The 17,909-nt window shown below is 40.5% G+C and overlaps 1 protein-coding gene and 1 long non-coding RNA gene across 5 annotated transcripts in view; one reads left to right on the plus strand and one right to left on the minus strand.

Moving 5' to 3' along the window:
- Positions 1-17,909, minus strand: part of IFT81 (intraflagellar transport 81) — a 34,550-nt gene that overhangs the window by 4,894 nt on the left and 11,747 nt on the right. For 2 of the 4 annotated variants that reach the window (XM_062010254.1, XM_010204617.2), the window contains exons 8-16: positions 16,052-16,215; positions 15,018-15,113; positions 12,934-13,080; positions 6,195-6,344; positions 4,227-4,355; positions 3,028-3,117; positions 1,890-1,976; positions 376-447; positions 200-285 (exon numbers count right to left, since the gene is read on the minus strand). In XM_062010254.1, the coding sequence (XP_061866238.1) occupies positions 200-285; positions 376-447; positions 1,890-1,976; positions 3,028-3,117; positions 4,227-4,355; positions 6,195-6,344; positions 12,934-13,080; positions 15,018-15,113; positions 16,052-16,215 (1,021 nt within the window). Of the gene's footprint in view, positions 1-199; positions 286-375; positions 448-1,889; positions 1,977-3,027; positions 3,118-4,224; positions 4,356-6,194; positions 6,345-12,933; positions 13,081-15,017; positions 15,114-16,051; positions 16,216-17,909 lie in introns of those variants that run through there. The other 2 variants (XR_009819934.1, XM_062010255.1) reach the window with 2 other exon arrangements.
- LOC133627093 (uncharacterized) lies at positions 12,954-16,997 on the plus strand. Its single transcript, XR_009819938.1, has 3 exons — positions 12,954-13,116; positions 16,273-16,347; positions 16,448-16,997. It is a non-coding gene; the product is annotated as an uncharacterized LOC133627093 (long non-coding RNA).

Here is a 17,909-nt window from a genome sequence, read left to right on the forward strand (position 1 = left end):
TTCTGGTATGTCTGAGAGAGCTCGGAGGTTTCCAGGAGCATATACTGGAATTTGAGATGCTTATTTTTAGATTATTATAGCATTTCTAATTTTATCAGGTGAACTGCAGTTCAAATGCCACTGAGAAAATTCCAAACTTCAACCTGAGCTTATGAATATTCTTCAAGTTAATGCAAAGGGAACACGTGAAGACACCCACCGAATCGCCTTCCGTCTCTCCCCTGGGTCTGGGGAGATGTAGGCCTTCATTTCATCTTTAGCACGCTGCAGCTGTATTTCTAGAGTCTATAAAGAAACATATAATTAAAATAATACACATATTGTAGTTGCTATTTCATTTCACAACAAACAATTGGGTCCCTCTTGTGAGCTTACCCTTTTCATGCAGTTAACATAGTGGTAGTTGCTTTCTTCCTGAACACACTCCTCAAGAAGCCCTTTCACTGCCTGTGGTACAAACAGAAGATTTCAAAGGACATGATAACTTAAAGCCCAGATAACAAACCCTGAGAGTCATAGTACTGGCCTGATTATTTCTTAAATGCTTATATCATTTGGGCTTTACAGAAGTCTCTTTTAAAGTGAAAGCCAATCAGCTTCTTTAGATTCGTGGTTTTGGTCACAGAGATGCTGAGTGATGGTTATAGGTGTTTATTAACGTGACTGACTTGTAACAAACCCTTCACAAATGCTGCCAAGAGTTTTGTGCCTAAGCACATCCTAAGTGCTAGATACAGTTGTGAATAAGCAGTTCTTGGAACAAATCTGCAAAGTAGTTGTTAGAAGCTACAGACGTGTTAATTAGCAATCAGTAATTACATTGAAGAGTCCAGAGATCATGGCTGAGTCCCATCTCTAAATGGTCCCAATAAAACCAAATAATAATGGAATTCATATACTCCAGGTCATGCAGAAGTTGTCAGCTCCAAAGCTGTCACCAAGTGATTTTTCAGGCCATTAGGTAGAAAACTGAATTCTACTGTTCAAGTGTAAGAGTCTGCTGACACTTGTCTGCAGTTTAATCAGTGGATGTGACTGTCACAGAATCATTGACGTTGGAACAGACCTTTAAGACTGAGTCCCACACTGCCATGGCCATCACTAACCCACATACCTCAGCACCACAGCTCCACGGCTTTGGAATCCCTCCAGGGATGAGACTCCAGCACTGCCATTTCCTCTTGTTTTATTGCTTGTCATCATGTCTTAGAAAATGAGTAACATTTGTGTGCCAAGAAAAAAGCCTTGACTGCCTCTGTCAAATGGCTCTTACAGAAGGGCTGCTTCATGGTAGGGTCATCTATGGATTCTTTTCTTTTGCTTGGATTAAGCCATTCAAAGGTACTTTTAGCACAGAATTACCTACATGTCCCTCTGCACTTCAAATGTACACCTTTTTTATTTTTTCTGTGGGCAAGGCCTTGAAAAGTCAAATCTCAACAAAATGACATTTAAGGAAGGATCTCTGCCATCAGTTTCAGTGCATTAATTATCCTTGGGATTGGTTGCTAACTTAATGAATCTGCTAAATGCACAGGAAGAGTTGTCTTGACAATTTAATCCTTATTTTTATGGTCAAATTCTTTCCTAATGGGTGCTGTCTAGGTCAGCAGGATTTCTGGCAGGTGCACCTTCTTTTACAATGTCTTTGCCAATCAAAGCTGGCCGTTGGTGGATGCACTGATGTACAGTTGTTGCTGTTCAGGAGACATGTGCCACTGTAGCCACTCCTCAGCAGCTTCAGGCAGCATCTGCATAGTTGTGGATCACCACTGACTCATTTCTACCCGAAATGGGTTTGCACTTTCCACATCCAGAGGGAAGGCTGGGAAAATATTGTACCACTGTGAAAACATGTATGAATATGCACAGACAAGCCGGCAGCTCACCTGCTCCAGCGCAGAGCGGTCGCTCTCCAGCCCCGCTGCACAACTCTCATATTGGGTTTTTTTTTCATCACATTCCTGAGTTAATTCCTTATGTGAAAAGGGCAAAAAGGGTACAGAAATGAAACCTTCAGTTGACTGTCATGTGATGTTCAGGCACACTGTGTTCTTGTCAGTCTCACACATCAGCCTCAGCCGCTGTCACACTCGCAGACACACAATGGTAGTACAGGCAGAAGAGCCACCAGCCTGCCCTCACCTGCTGGAGGATCAGCTGTATACAACCACAGCACACAAACCTCTCCTTACAGCCACAGCTGGAGGATCAGCTGTATACAACCACAGCACACAAACCTCTCCTTACAGCCACATCTCTGTCGTTAATGGGGTCAGTTAATAAGGCAGCGTTTGCAGGAAGAAAGGAAAAGTTATCAAAATGGAGATTAAGAAAGGATGAATGTACTTGCTACCTGTGAAAAGTCAGCTTTCTGGTTGTACACAACAAATCCACAAGCTGGATTTCATTTGCTGACACTTTTAAGAGAACCATTCAAAGTCAGCTTTCTGGAAACGTGGTTGCTAGATAAATGGAGAGCTCTGTGTACATCGATGGGACGGAGCCAGCTCCCAGCAGCTGCAGACCTGAACAGCTTTTTTTTGTCAGCTCTCTATACAATTTTGAAAACAAATGGATAAATGTGTCATTCCTACAGACTCATATAGGACTTAGATCAATGTATTCAACTATTTGGATGAGATATTATTGGCAATCCGTTTGAAAAGGAGAGCATTGGTTGAGATGATTAGTGCTGAGATGCAGAAAAAGCTTTGAAACCAATTTGAAAACCAACTTTGCTGTTGTTTTGAACCAGGATTTTTAAAGTTTTCTCTTGGTATGGTACTTTCTGTAATTGTTATAAGGAACCACATTTTCAGCCTTCTTTTGCTTGAACTGTCAGCTTTTATGAACTCCAGTCTTTAACATGTTGCCTGTTGCAAATCACTGATGACCCATTCTGCTATTTCCAGCTTTTCTCCAGAGCTGATTACACCCTTGCACAGCCTTACAGAGATCTGTCACTGAGACTGACTTGTCCTTCTGACCTCATTTACATCAAACATGAGAAAAGTTCCTACTGACCTGGCAGCTCTGCCGCAGCTGTCTCAGCTCCTTGATAACAGGGGCCAGACTTGCCTTCTTCTCTGCCACCAGAGCATTCAGCTTTTTTACCTGATACAGGAGCAAAATAATACCCATTAACACAATGATAGGAATAGTTTGCTTATCTAATTAGAGGGGTGAAAAGAAAGAGAAGTAAACCAAAATATGGAGAGAAAACATGTGTGATGCAGTCCTGAATTGTATATAATATACCATCAGTTCAGGCCTAACTAACAAAGGGAAAGAGCTCATCTTGCAGTGCGGTCTTTACCACAAGAGACAAATTCTGCTCCATTTGGTTTGACTGAGAATATCACAGAGAAGTCCAGGAGACCATCTCTGTGCTGGCACCTAAAGAGCCTAAGGAGCAGGGGGAAATGAAGGACTTGCACAGAGATGAACTCAGGAAGAAATCCTTCAGAAAACCAACCAACCAAGCAACCTGCATGGCTTAAAAACCATTTGAAAATGCTAAAACAGAGTCACCTTAAAATATTTATACAGAAAATTCAAAGTTGATCCAGCTTTCTAATTGAGAGTCATTCTGCTTTAATTAGACCACTTTATTTTCAAAGGGCCCTAATGGTTTCAAAGAATGCTGTTCTCCTTTTCACTCCTTTAGAATATTTTCAAATTAAAAATTCAAGTTCTGCCTTGCTTCTGTGGCTATGTGGGAAGTGAAATTACAACATGACACATCTAAGGGCAACTGAAAATTAGGCTACGGAGAAATAGTCAGGATATTTCCCTCTTTAGGCATATAAAGTAGTTTTTCAAGAAATGCTTAACTCCAGTGATTTACAATACTTTTTAAAAAGGCTTCATTAAAGATCCAAAGCATTTGTCTCTTTCAAATAGTGTGAAAGAACAAATATGAAATCTCTTCTGAAATCACAAAACAGAAAAAACCCACAATTTGATATCCCTAAAGGATTGATCGATAAGATTTGGTTTTAATAATTGTAAATGTCTCTCTGTACATTAAAAGAAATGCACATTCTAGTAAATTTTGCCAAGATGACCTTTGCTTATATATATATATGTAGTTTGATACATTGTTTTTATAGATAAATATAAAGGAAAATGAAAAATCCAAACAAAAATATTTAACTTGGGTTTATATGTTGATGCACCAGATATTGGAATTGAGGAAATGCAATAGTTTAAGACAAAATCACCATTGCAGACATGTTATCTAGTGTCCGGCCTTTCATTTCATCCATTTCACTCTTTACTGCAGATACTCTTTCCAGCTCCTCCTGGGTGTAACTATATCCAGAAATACCTTTCTTCTCTTCAATAGCTTGCTGCAGACAAAAGAAGAGATGCTGAATGTCAGTCCAGTAATGAAGCCAGAGCAAATTCCTTCACAGAACACAAATACTGAAAGTGGAAAAGGTAAGCACTGTTATAAATTTATTTTAAATGATGACTAATCTGACAGGACAACTAATTTTTAACTTGTACAGTAGGATAATAACAACTTTCTGTAAATACACTATGTGGTCATCTGATGTCCAGTGACATGAACAGGAAGCTTCCACAATGTGCAGTGGGCTTTAGGTCAGGCTCTGAAGAAATTCAGTATGCAAAATCCAGATGTTTAGTCTGAATGTGTAGCTAATTGTTTTTGAAACAACCTGTCAAGCAAAACTAAATGGGTATTGTATTCATTACAGTAATACTAATAGCATCTTACCAAATTCTAGCAATGCATTAGACAAACTTCACATGAATGATGTTCTTAGCAATGCTTGCTCAGCAAGTAAGGAGAGTATTTGCTGAAACCCAGAAGCGAAGTGTTGATTTATGCATCCACTGTTTGTTAGAAAGCAAAACGTCCTTCTTAAAAGTGCCATGTACTGATGAGCTCCAAGTCTGTTCTCCTCCAAAAACTTTTACAGCTGTATGTTTAAGAAAATACTTGTCTCTACTAAAAGCCCCTGCCACCACGATGGGAGCAGTCTGTCAACCACAGCAGCAGTGAGGAGTTTCCCAGGGCGTTATGCCCAGGTCTAGAAAAATGTATTTGATTGTGTGGAGAAGCAATTGCGCCGGTCATCTGGTGGAAAGAACTTTACAAAGTCAAAGCTCTGTAGTTTTACTATGAGACAGTTTAGAAAAGGTCAGAATTCAGTGAGAAGATCCTGTTGATTATGTGTGTAGCTGCGTCACAGAGAACTTCCCATGCTTGGTCTGGGCTGCAATTTCCCCCTGAATTGACTGTGTCAACCCTTCACAAGCCTTTACTCACCTTCCTTGTAGCTGAGGAGCAACCTGAGAAATGGTGTCATTGCTGGTTTTGTTTTTAATTGAACAATGAATGTCCTACTGAAACAGCAGGACACCACCCACTGCACCTGTGTATCTTTCCAAAGCCCATCCTGTGGATTTTCACACCTTGACATTTCTTTTAAAAAGGTAAATACTTTTGATGTTTAAAAATGCAACATATGGACATGAAATAGAACAGACATGAGAGAAACAAAGCCAAAGTGTTTTGATAACAAGAATGCTGGTATTGGAAGTAAAAAAACCTACAGCAGCAGTGTTGCATTTGGGATGCTTCCCTGAATGCTTCCAGTTGTGCAGAGCAGGAATCCTCCTGCTGTTCTGTTAGAAACAGCATTCATTCACTTTTCAATTTCTCACTGACCAAAATGCATTTTCCTCTAAATATTCTGGGGTTAGAATGTTTCCTTCCTGCCTGCTCTTTTTAAAAAATACTATTCCTATATATTTTGCAGCAGTAACCTGAGTCCTGCTTGCTGTTGATAACTTTCAAAGCCTTTGCTATGTATGTGCATTCCGAAAACTAATTTAAGAATCCAGCCTTGCTCTGGCTGGAGTTAGTGAAGATTTACCATCGACTTTAAAAAGCAGGGTCAAGCCCCTCAGTCTAAAAAGAAATGGCAGGACAGTGACGAGTGCCTGTAAGAAACAGTTGCTGAACATGAAGTACAGCAGCTCCACGTAGTCACGGACAAAACTAAATGTTATACCCTAATGACTCCGTTACTAACGACAGCAGGAGAGCTGAGGTTGGTAGACATTAGAATCTAACAAAGCAACATCCATCTTGGTATCTAGCTGTTACCAGGGAAGGAAGGGTGGTGGGCTGTGGGAGAATTAAGTGCTTTTATTACCAACTCTTGCTGAAGAGCCTCGTGGCGCTGCTTGAGCAGCTCCTCGGTCCTCTGGAGCACCCCGCACTCCGCTGCGATTTCTGCCAGTTCCACTCGCTTCTTTTTATAAACCGTGTTCTTGCTCCGGAGCTTATTAACATAGTGTTTGAACTGGAAAGAGAGGGAACAGAAATACCAGTTAAAGCAAAAAACAACAGACCTTCTCACAGACTATTGCTATATGAAAAGTAATTCTCCTATTTGGAGTGAGTATGGAAGATGAACAGTTCAGAACAGAGGGCTGGAATTCAGGATTCCCAGGTTCTATTTATTTACAGTTCTACATTTGTTCACAGAGTAAGACCAAGAAAACAACTCTCTTGCTTTCTGTCCCAGCTCACTCATTGGTAGTAATGAGCTCATTCAGTTCAGTTCTCCATTTGACAGCTGGAGAAGTAACCTTTGCAAAATGTTCTGAGAATCGTGGATAACAAAAAAGTTAATGGAATAGTAATTGGCACTTGTAGCAGAGCCCCAGGTCAGCAGTGAGTGACTCAAAGAGCTCTGCAGACCAAGAAACATGATACAAAAGTGCAGTAAAATTGGAAGAGAGCATACAAAAGGCTGTCAGCAGAGAAATGCAGTATCTGCTACACTGGAAATCTAAAGTAATTTATATATTTTTAAAGACTAAGTAAAAAGTAGCTCTCCTTAGAGATCAACTGTCTCAGCTAATTTCCATCTGAATCCCTGTGTGCTCAACTTTTAACACACACAAAATACCAAATGTTGAAACAAATATGAAATACTTTTCTTTGCCTTAATGTTTTCCATCTCTCAAACAAGCTTAGCTCTTATTCTTGTATTTTACCTGACAGCTATTAGGCAAGTGCCAGTCAGAGTTCAAAAATGCATTCAGATCCAGAGATGGAAAGCAAAACAAAATTTCTTAGAGTGCATGATGTAAGAAAAGGCTTCAGAATGTTCAGTGATGAGGAGGGGTTCAGCCTGTGCAGCCTGAGCACAAACCAGGCAGCCCTAAGGAAAAAACAGGAGTCCCACTACCACTGATACAAGTTTCAAACTCAAACATAAAAGAACTGAGATTTGGACATTTGCATTGATTTTCCTTTACAAAAAAATTATGCCTCCCTCTTCTAAGAACTAAATCCCAAAACCCCAGTGTGACCACAGCCTGAGAACCCCCAGAGTAACTGTATGTTCTATAAAAAGTGTCCTGGGCAAAATGCCCAAAATGAAATCAACCCTGTTCATCTGCCATCCTGTGCGATATCTAGGCCAAAGCTGCTTCTCTCTTGCTATGCTCCAGAACTATTTTTAAAGCCAAAAGCTATAAACGTTTTTGGTGAAAGAACAAACCCACAAATTACTCAATGTGCTCTATGCAGATTGGACTCTGTGTGGCTTTGGAAGAGCATTGTACGTGGTGCATGCTACCTAGGACAAGGATAGACAAGGTCACAGCACAGCGCAGGCACCCATTGTCACAGCCACGCTGCCTTGGTTATCTTACTGCCACACTCAATCCAGTATTGCCAGAACTCCTTCTTTTTCACAGCAAATTCAAGTATATCCTCTTAATACAAAAGCCTTTTTTAATTGCTCAGCCAATACCAAGTTTTCTGTGATTTTCAAGAGATGACAGAAATAGAAACACACTCTCTCCAGCTGAGGAAACTCTAAGGGAAGTACAGTTGTCTGTCTTCATCAAGTAGGTATTTCATTTGACCAAAGACTCATGTAAAGGCTTAAACTTACTTACAATGTGACCACATTCAGCTCTCAAACCTGAACAATTTTCTGTCAGTTTATCCCAGGATGAAAAGCAAACTATTCTCTACACTTCTACAGCTACTTTTAAGGTCTTGAAAATAGCTTGAGTGGGAGGTAAAGTATTTGCATATTCAATATTCAAAGCATAATGTATTTTACAATGGAAGTCAAAGGATCTTGTTGATTAAAGAACCGATTCCACCAACGTTCTATTATTAGTTGATGAAGCTAAGACTATATAATAAAAATTGCATCTAAAAGGAACTCCAAGTTGCTCAAGTTGACACACAAAACCTATTAATTTTAGGAGATGGATGTCTATCTTTCACCCCAATCTCTGGCTTTTGAAAAGCAAACTTAAACCTTTCACACAGCTTTTATTGCAGCAAACAAGGTAAAACAAGATTAAAACAACAGTAGCAAAATGACAGTATCTGTAGAAAAATCCATCAATAGTCTGGGAGAATTTTCAAAAGACTTCATGTGCTCCAAACACAGCAGAGACTGGTCCCTCAAAGCCACACACACAGAAGGCTTCTTTAGATCCAGGGCCAAATTCAGAGCTGGAGTCGTGAGATTTGACTCAAATCAGCAGCTGGTAGAGATCTTATGGCAAAATTAGATATCTTCAGTCTAAAAGCTAAGAATCATTCTGTAGGTTTCCAAAGATTAGAAGTAAAGCTTCTTGTAAAATACCAGGGCTTCCACCTGGGTAAGCATTACTTCTGAAGTTTTGTACACCTCGTGCTCCCATCTATAAGTAGCTGAAAAATCAAACCCTTAAAATGCAGTAAGTGTGCTAGAAGGTCTTTTAAATACTTTAAATAGTTCATGAAAGAATACCATTGTCTAGCCATGTCACTTTCAAGTTAACTAACCAGAAGGAATCAATTTCTGAGCAGCAGCATTTTCCCATAGATGAGGTCAACTGCTCCCTGCCCAGAAACTCATCGGGCTCGACCCTGATGGTTCCCCTGGACCTGGCGGTGCCTGCAGTGATGGACCATTCAAGGCCATGTCCACTAGCAAGCTTCTCTTTCTCAAGCAACTTAACACAAATAGTTGTCTAAGCTTCAAAGATTAAATGACTGGACATAAATCAAATGCTGGCACTGGGTTTGCAGTTGAAGTAAACAAGCCTGGAGACCTGTCTTTGCTGGCTGAGGCAGAGCCCCCGAGATATAAAACCTACACAAACAAAAGCAGAGATTATGCCTTTGCACTGGCTGGTTTTTGTGGGTGACTGTAACATAACCCATGTGGAATCTAGCTTATGAAATGGAATGACTGAAAACAGGACTTGGATATCTGGTGGAAGGTCCTGCAGCACGCAGGTATCTTGCATCCCTGGGCAGGTTTCCTGTGTGATGCTCCATTTACACTGAAGGAATCCAGCAATGCTAGTACTGCATGCAAATGAACAGTTCTGATGATAAAACCTTAGTTGACTATCTCTATTTTTATTAAGAACTGGGGAGCAGATGTTTTCATTTTCTAACTAGAGCAATTAACAGGATACAGACTGTCCAAAGTACTGAGACACAGTTAGGGAAAGTTCCTGACCATGGCAGAATTTCAGTACTTTTTCCTAAAAGGCTCTACATCTCAGCTGCTACAGCCACTGACAGATGCAGTTAATAACTCATACAGAGAAGGACAAACTTCAAAAAGATAGGAGCAGTATTACCTTGGTCTGTTAAAATGACAGTTACCCTTCAGCCCACTCATGGGCTGGATCAATCAGGACAACTCTCCAGAAGCATTGAGGAGGATCTGGAATATTGTGTCCAGTTCTGGGCCCCTCAGTTCCAGAAGGACAGGGAGCTGCTGGAGAGAGTTCAGCAGAGAGCCACAAAGATGATGGAGTGGAGCATCTCCCTTCTCAGCTGGGGCTCTTAGCTTGGAGGAGACTGAGGTGTGACCTAGTTATTGTTAACAAATACATACAGGGTGAGTGTCAGGAGGATGGAGCCAGATTGTTCTAAGTGATGGCCAATGATAGGACAAGGGGCAACAGGTAAAAGCTGGAACAGAAATGGTTTCAAAGAAACATATAGTAAAGACATTTTTCCTTGAGGGTGAGGGAGCACTGGCAGGGGCTGCCCAAATGGGCTGTGGAGTCTCCTTCTCTGGAGACATTCAAACCCACCTGGACGAGTTCCTGTGTGACCTACTCTAGGTGGTTCTGTTCTGGCAGGGGGATGAGGTCCCTTCCAACCCTTAAGGTTCTGAGATTCTGTGATTAAAGTGGCCATTGCTAATAGTTTGGATCAATCAGAATATTTATAATGAAAAACCATTTTCAGTTATCACTGAAGATGCACAGATCAATGAAACTGATGCTTTATTCACGGCAATGGGTGCTGAAAGAGCATTCATTTCAGCGCAGATTTGTCTGAATCACTGCATACATTTGGCTGAAAGGAGCATTCACTTCTGACAGTGAAACTCTTCTGGCTTCTGTGAGAATCCTACAGATTTGCCACTTTCATTCTCACTGCTTGACTAACAGCTACTCTCTTATTTTCATGTGTAACTTTTCACAGACAGGAATGTAACTGGACCTAGAACCGTACTGAACAGTTAAGAGAACAGCAGCAAACTGATAGGTTAATATACCACGGGTCCTGGCTGAATCCATGTAATGTTCAAGTTGTGAGCTCCTTTAGAGCTACTCTCTTATAAATCCATGCACCTAGTTTGGAGCTAGGTAACCATTTCCAGTGGATTCAGATGGACCCAACAGTTTTAGAGGACAAGTGACAAGATCTGTGGTCCAAGGAGAAGGGGTTTCTCTGTTTGCAAATGGGAACAGTTTTGATATTGTTTTACCAGGGGGCAGGACGAGCACTGGGATGGAAAATATTAAACTCCTTATGTAAATGAATCTGAAAACCTTGCATATCTGTTAACAAACTGATGAGACTTTCTAGGCCACATTCTCAAAACCAGCCTCATTTCAACCACTGCTGCAATACTGTTCTATGTTCTACCTTGGGAAAGTCTGGGTTCTGAGCTCTGGAAAGTACAATGTGTTGTGTAAAGAGCTAAAAATAGCCCAACTTCACCTAGAGTCACTTGTAACTGAACCATGTAGCCTTCTAAGTGTCAACATTTGATTCCCTAATTTTCAGGATCTGGCAGCTGCAGCCAGCAGCCTGCCAACTTTGCCCCTTGCTCATTGTACTTTCTTTGAAGTGTTTGAACAGATTTCATAATCCCTGAAGCAGACATTTTATTCCTACCTTTTTGTGCTTGATGTAAATGAATTGGTTACTCCCTGCTGTTTCTTCTGAGTTGTATCTAGCTGTAGCACTTCTCCAACCAGCTGGAATGCTCTGTAACCACATTTCCCTCCTACCTTGCTCCCCTTGAATGACTGGGTCAGAGTATGTTGTCCCCCTCAAGAACAGCCACAAGATGAATTATTTCTTACCTTACAGTGCATTTACAGAGAATGTAAAACAAATGTTGCTGTCTTGGCAATGACTTCTTGTTGATTAATTAAACACTTCTTTCCCATCACATGTCATGAACCATGGATTGTCTGCTTTCTGCTTTTATTTTTTACTCATTTTTAGTTGTCAAAGACTTCAGCAACGTGCTCAGTGGGGTTGAAAACCTTGTAATGGAGGGAAACCTAACACAGTGGTCATCCTATGGAACGTGATTAGGATGTTATGGTAAGAGAAATCAGTCTCTTAATTCTTCAAAGTCTCTGTGCCTTTAGTTTTTATCTTGGTTTACAGGAGGGGAGAAAGGCCTGAAGGCACGAGTGAAGCATGCATGGATTCCATAGCACACAGGAAGCCTTCATGCTTGAGTGTGCACAAACAGTTCTATACTTGATTCACTCTTTAAAGCTCCTGTAAAAGCAAACTGATTTTTGTGGAGTAGGCATGTCCTATGGGATCAGGAAGGGAGTTCCTTCTACAAAGGGCGTTCCCTGCATTGAGCAGTATGTAAAAAAAGCACATAGACAAAGAAAAAGAAAGCAAGAGTGTTACTCCTGATAAATGATGGCAGTGCATATTAACACAGCATGGAGGGAATTAAAAGATGTATTAAGTCAGAGAATGATGCAGCTAAAATACTCTTTGCTGTAGTGATTCTGCCCGTAAGTACACTTAGCAGCCTCTTTCCAAGCTCAGAGAAATTACTGTCTTAAGAAAAGTCAATTCATTTTGCTGACAAACCCCTACCCAGAGGCAGCAGCCTTTGAAGAAGAAAAAACTGCCTTGTTAAGTAGAGCTTCAACTAGAACTTTGCCTGAGTTAAGCTGATCATGCTAGTCAAAGTCTGTAAACTTCAGGAGGGTCTGGGAATGTTTTTCTAAGTAAAAGTGGTTGTGGGTAATGAATTCAGCTGGACTAACTGCATTGCCCATAATTGCTGGCCTGGTGCTTTATAATCACGTATCACAGAGCAAACAGTAACATTGATTGTTATTACACAGCAAATAATACAATTATCCACCGTGACTTATCACTTGAACTCCTAATCCCTTCATTAGTCTTGTTGACTTTCATAATTAGTAGTTTACCATCATACCATTGTGATATTATTTTGACTGAGAGTCTGGAACGTTAAGACAGCCCAACACTGAGGCCTCAAATACCTTGCAATGTGTTAGTACAAGGTGAATAATCAAAAGCAGTAATTTGGAAACAGCCACAAATCAAGCACTGCTGCAGCATAAATATTGGAAAGCATTTGAAAGCACCAGACAGCACTGTAGTGTCTGCACATTAAAAAAGCCTTCAAATATGTTAATTTTGGAGTTTGATGGCAAAAGTGTGCATTAAAAAGAACCCAGAGGCCAATCTGAGGCCACACTGTAAAAATGGAAAAGACACCATAGAAGCAGTTCCTGCAATGGAAAGGTGAAAGGAAATTGTGAGGGAACAAAAACCGAGCCCTCTGACACAAATTTCCTCTTCTTTATATCCACTGCCAGATTGCCTACCTCATCCCCTTTCAGAACTTCAGAGCCTTCCAACTCCTGGACCTGATTGGTCTTCTGCAGCATCTGCCTCTCCCATCTGGACACTTCTTCCTTAGCAGCCTGAAGTTCTTCTGCCTTGGCTTCCTTCTTCCGGGAAATTATAGATGCCTGCACGGTCATTAAAAATGCATATGGACAAGTAAGGTAAGAACTGCCATATTTAATCATTAGTCAAATGTTATCCATTACATTTTGGGCATTTTGCCACTGAAACCACATTTTAACTGTCAGAAACTGATTTTCACTAAGAAATACGAGAGTGTCTCACTGCAAAGCAAAAAGCAGCGATTGCACATTCCGTGCAGCAGGTTAAACCACAACTTCATTGAAAAGCTGACTGCAGCCTCCCAGCCTCTTCCAGCATGGCTGACATTTCGAGCATACCCTTTCTTCCCAGATCCATGTTGATACATTTTACATTTCAGATTTACATTCCTTCACCTCATTTTTCCAGTTTCATTGAAACAGCATTTGAGCTGCTTCACTTCTTAGTCTCTTTTTGTGCATATGTAAGATAAACCAACATGGCTTAACTGGAAAGTTGTCCAAGATTTCACAAATGTCATAATACAGATTTTTATAACTCCAACCTACTCCAACCTACAGAAATATGTTACACTAACAGCAGAGCCGAGCCACTAAATCCTGGCAAATAGCTAGAAGACGATGAATAAAGCAATACAGGACAGAAATAGTGCAGATTACAGATGATTCTCTGATTTTTTTTAGTCTAGAAGATAAAACATTTAAGAAAAAATCTTTAATAGTCCGTAACATTTGACCAGCAGCTAAGAGGTTTGTTAACATAAGTATGTATTACTTAGGGGGGGGACGGGGAAAAAGCATTTTTCTCTTGCCAAAGTAAACTTTGTTACATTAATGTAGATGCATGTGCATGGATTTGGAGACATGGTTGGTTTCTTCATATGAAAGGGAAAACTTCAGCAAAAATGAAGCAAAATACACAGTGGCTTGCTCAGACTAGCTTAGGAGGACCAGCTTTATTTCTAAAACCATATCAAACAGAATTCTGCTGGGGCATCTCAGCTCTTTCCTTCATGAGATATCTGCAGTGACAAATTGGGGGACAATATATGTGATTATTTTGTCCCTAGTAGACCAAAACAAAGACCACTCTGTGCTTTCAACTCACAGCAGCAACCTGAACTCCTGGAGCAGTTCCTCCACTGAACAAGACTGTATCACAATAGATTTGGTCTTTGGTACCAGCACAGCATGTAGCAGGCTTTTCTTTCAGGAAGAAGAGCATCTCTTACTAAACAAAATGATGCATTTCATACTGCATGTGTGATTGAACTGCAGGATACATTTTATCACCATTTTTTTCCTCCCACTGATACATTTTACTTAAGCTTTTTTATTTTTTCTGACCATCACCATAAGCAGCATCATGAAGACCTTCAATAAAATTAGCAGTGGTACAGGTTGCCTGGAAAAGAAATCACATTTCTGCATAAGCTCTGAGAGTCTCAGAGTTCATAAAGCCTTTAATAGCTTGTGAATTTACTAAGTCCAGACAGCATATTTTATAGAAAGACTATATTATAGCCTCAGGATGAAAAAAAAAAATCAAAGATTAACTTCTTAATAGGTGTAAAGAGAAAAATAGTGTGTGACCAAACCTGAGGAAGGGATATAAGCGAAGGCAGCTTTGCCTCCAGGTCTGACTGCAGCAGCCAGCCCACACGCTGCCTCGTCAGAGTCTGTCCACAGCTGGAGCTTTACCAAAATAGCTCCTCCAAAATGATCCTTCCAGAATTGCTGTGATGCAGCTGAAGGGCAACACCTAACAGCCTAAGGACAGCAATCAATACAAACTCAGTGACATGACTGAAAGCAATTGTTTGACTCAGCCCTAAACACACGGGTATCCAACAGCTATTTATGTTCTTTGTGTCCTTTGTTATGATGTGTTTCTACTGATTTATGCTAAATTACAGGGAGGGGAAAAGCAGCACGTAAAACACTCAGGAACTGAAATTGTTCTGCTGCTTCTGGTTCAAAAATGTTTTGTTCCTCCTTACCTGTTGGCGATACATCAAAAACTTGCTGTCACTTGGTTCATAGTTCATCATCCTTTTCTCAATAAGCTGGTTAATTTGTGTGTTTACTTCATTTATCTGCAAGACAGAGTAGAAATGGAGCTTTATTGCTTTATCTTCTCCAAGAATTAAATGCTTTGCAAACCAGAATTACAATCCAGCTAGTTCTATTTCTAAAACAGAGAAACAATCCCAAAAAACTCCGTGAGTCATCAAGTATTGGCCAGGAAGAGGCTATGCTTTTGGATTTCCAGTTCTGTGCCTTTATGATAAGGCAGAAGCATGATGTGTGCCCTGAAAATGCAGTAACCTGGTGTATGTGGAGAGAAAATGCATGTGAATTGGTGCAGACAGAAATAAGGCTGATACTCATTAAAATTTCTTTTCACTTAACCATTTATCAGAAGTTTAAAGTGGAGAAAATAAAGCCTAAGTGATCCCAGATTCCAGCAATGCTTTGTAGAGTCACAGATTGTCGTATTCCAGCTCTCTGGTACCGTCTGTGCCATAACATGCACAAACCTGGGACTCACATCAGCATGGAGACCACAGCCCTAGCAACCTGCCTTTCATTCTCTGCTCACTCAAGGAGTGCTGATAAGCAAGCAGTGTAAATATGTGCTGAAATCCAACCAAGTCCAAATGTACTGTAGGTACAGGGCATTACCCTGGCATTTCTGTGAGCAGTATCTAGGTAGTTTGAAAGCTGGGTACAGTAAAGTCCTCAATAGGAGTAAAAATAGTCTGAACACCTGAAAAAAACCAACTCTCTTGTAAATTCTGGTTTTTTTACAAAAGCTATTAGTGGTAGAATAGGCCTGAATTTGGAGATGGCATAAGAACTCCCTTCCGGGAATAAATTCCTGGTTTCTGTCCTTGATTTACAACTGAGGGAAATTCCTTTGGGAATCAAACATCTTCTCAAAGATATAAAGTAGGGATAAGCAAAGTACAGTGTATGAGAACCTTAGATTATGCTGTGGAACACAAATTCAGTGTGACTTTGGTCAGCTTACCTTCATTTCAAGTGCATTGAGATCAGATTGAGTCATAGCTGGCTCTGCAGCCACCTTTTGCAAGAAATACACTGAAGTCTTCTTACTTTCAAGCTCTCTAGGATTTTTCTCAGTGACTAGGTATGAGTTGAAATTTATCTCCTCTTCTAGTTTCTTCATTAAACCTTAAAAAGAAATCATTGCATGTCTATAAAAATTATGTAACTGTTGGATTTCACCAGCTCACTGAAGTATTCAGCAACAGGTCAAAAGAACAACAGCACAACGCCTGAGTCTGCTTCTCAACAAAGAAACAGGTAGGTACTTGATTTAGATTTTTATTCCAGATGTTAAGCAGTATAACAGGTATTATTATCCATCTGTATCTCTAACATATGACTGTTAACTCCTTGACAGATTCTTACACGATGCTCCAGCTGAATCAGATGCAAAATTGAACATGCAGCATTGGTACAGAAAGCCACAAACCCTACATATGGCCTGTACACATCAAGATATTGGATTCTGTGTTGTGAATTACATTCTTCTGAAACTTTGGAAGTTAAGAACTAGACTTTGGCTGCTCATGCCCATGCAAGATGAGGGGCAGCAAAGCACGTCACAGCCACGTTGACTTGCTCAGAGTTTCTTCAAAGCTTCTATCCCTTGGAGGTTCTCTGGCAGGAGCAGTGGAGCAAGCACCCTGCAGCTGGTCCTACTCAAGATTGCATAGCTCATTGTTTCATGTGAATTACTTCATCTACAGACAGAAATTATCTCAGGGTGAGTCCTTTATCTTAATTTTAAGATCTTAATTTGGCCTAGCTCATGTATAGATTCATAATTTCCTGGAAATTCTCCCTTAAAATAAAACTTTACTCTAAGCTGGCACCTAAAAAAGTCCTTAAAATGAGCAGAATTTAAAGTATGCTTACTTTAAGGGTCTTTTACATTGCTGGAACACTTATAAATTGCTTCCCTGTAAATAGCATGCTGTCTTTTCTTGTAAGAATCAGCATTTAATCCCAGGATGGCAGACAGACTGAGAATGCTGAAAGCAATAATAACATTTCAAAAAGAAAACCAAGAAGGAGCCCTGGCCCAGGCTGCCCAGGGAGGGTGTGCAGGCTCCTGCTCGGGAGGTTTCCAACCCCCTCCATGTTCCTGTGCCCCCTGAGCGAGGAGAACCTGCTTTAGCAGGGGGATGGGCTGGAGGAGCTCTGGGGGTCCCTTCCCACTCCACCATGCTGGGATCTGGGATCCTGTGAGTTGCTGAGTAATGTCAAAAACTTTGTTGAGAAAAGCAACCCTATTTATAGGTTTTGTTCTACACAAGCCTGATGCACACTGCATGTGACCACACTTATGATGATATGGCTCTTCTAGAGAAAGTAATTTAGCCTCCTTAACAGAAAGTTTATAAACACAGGTCTATACAGATAAGAACAATACAGAGCTAGGAAAATGCAACAGGATAAAGCATCTATTCAGATTACATTACAGAGTCTTCCACTGACAACGGGCAGTTTAGTGCAATCACTCCTCTGAGACACCTGTGCCAAGGATTACAGTAAGATTTGGAAGTTATATGTCAGATGAGAGTGGGAATAGGTATTTCAGAGTATTTTTCATGATCTAGATGACTAAAAGATGAGTATCCCAGGTACTTCTGAAAACTACATACCAGAGTTGGGTTTGGGGTAGTTTTTGGGGGGTGGATGTTATCTCCATATTTGGGAGATACTGGATTTCTGTGTTTATGAAAAGCAACACTATCACACCCTCTGTTCCCTTTCACAGAAAGGTCATTTATCTTGTGCAAAACAAAGAGCATCAAAACTGGTTTCAGAATGGTAAGGAAGCAGAGCTGCTCTATGTA

The sequence above is a fragment of the Colius striatus genome, chromosome 17, assembly GCF_028858725.1.
Source record: "Colius striatus isolate bColStr4 chromosome 17, bColStr4.1.hap1, whole genome shotgun sequence".
Taxonomy (NCBI): Eukaryota; Metazoa; Chordata; class Aves; order Coliiformes; family Coliidae; genus Colius; species Colius striatus.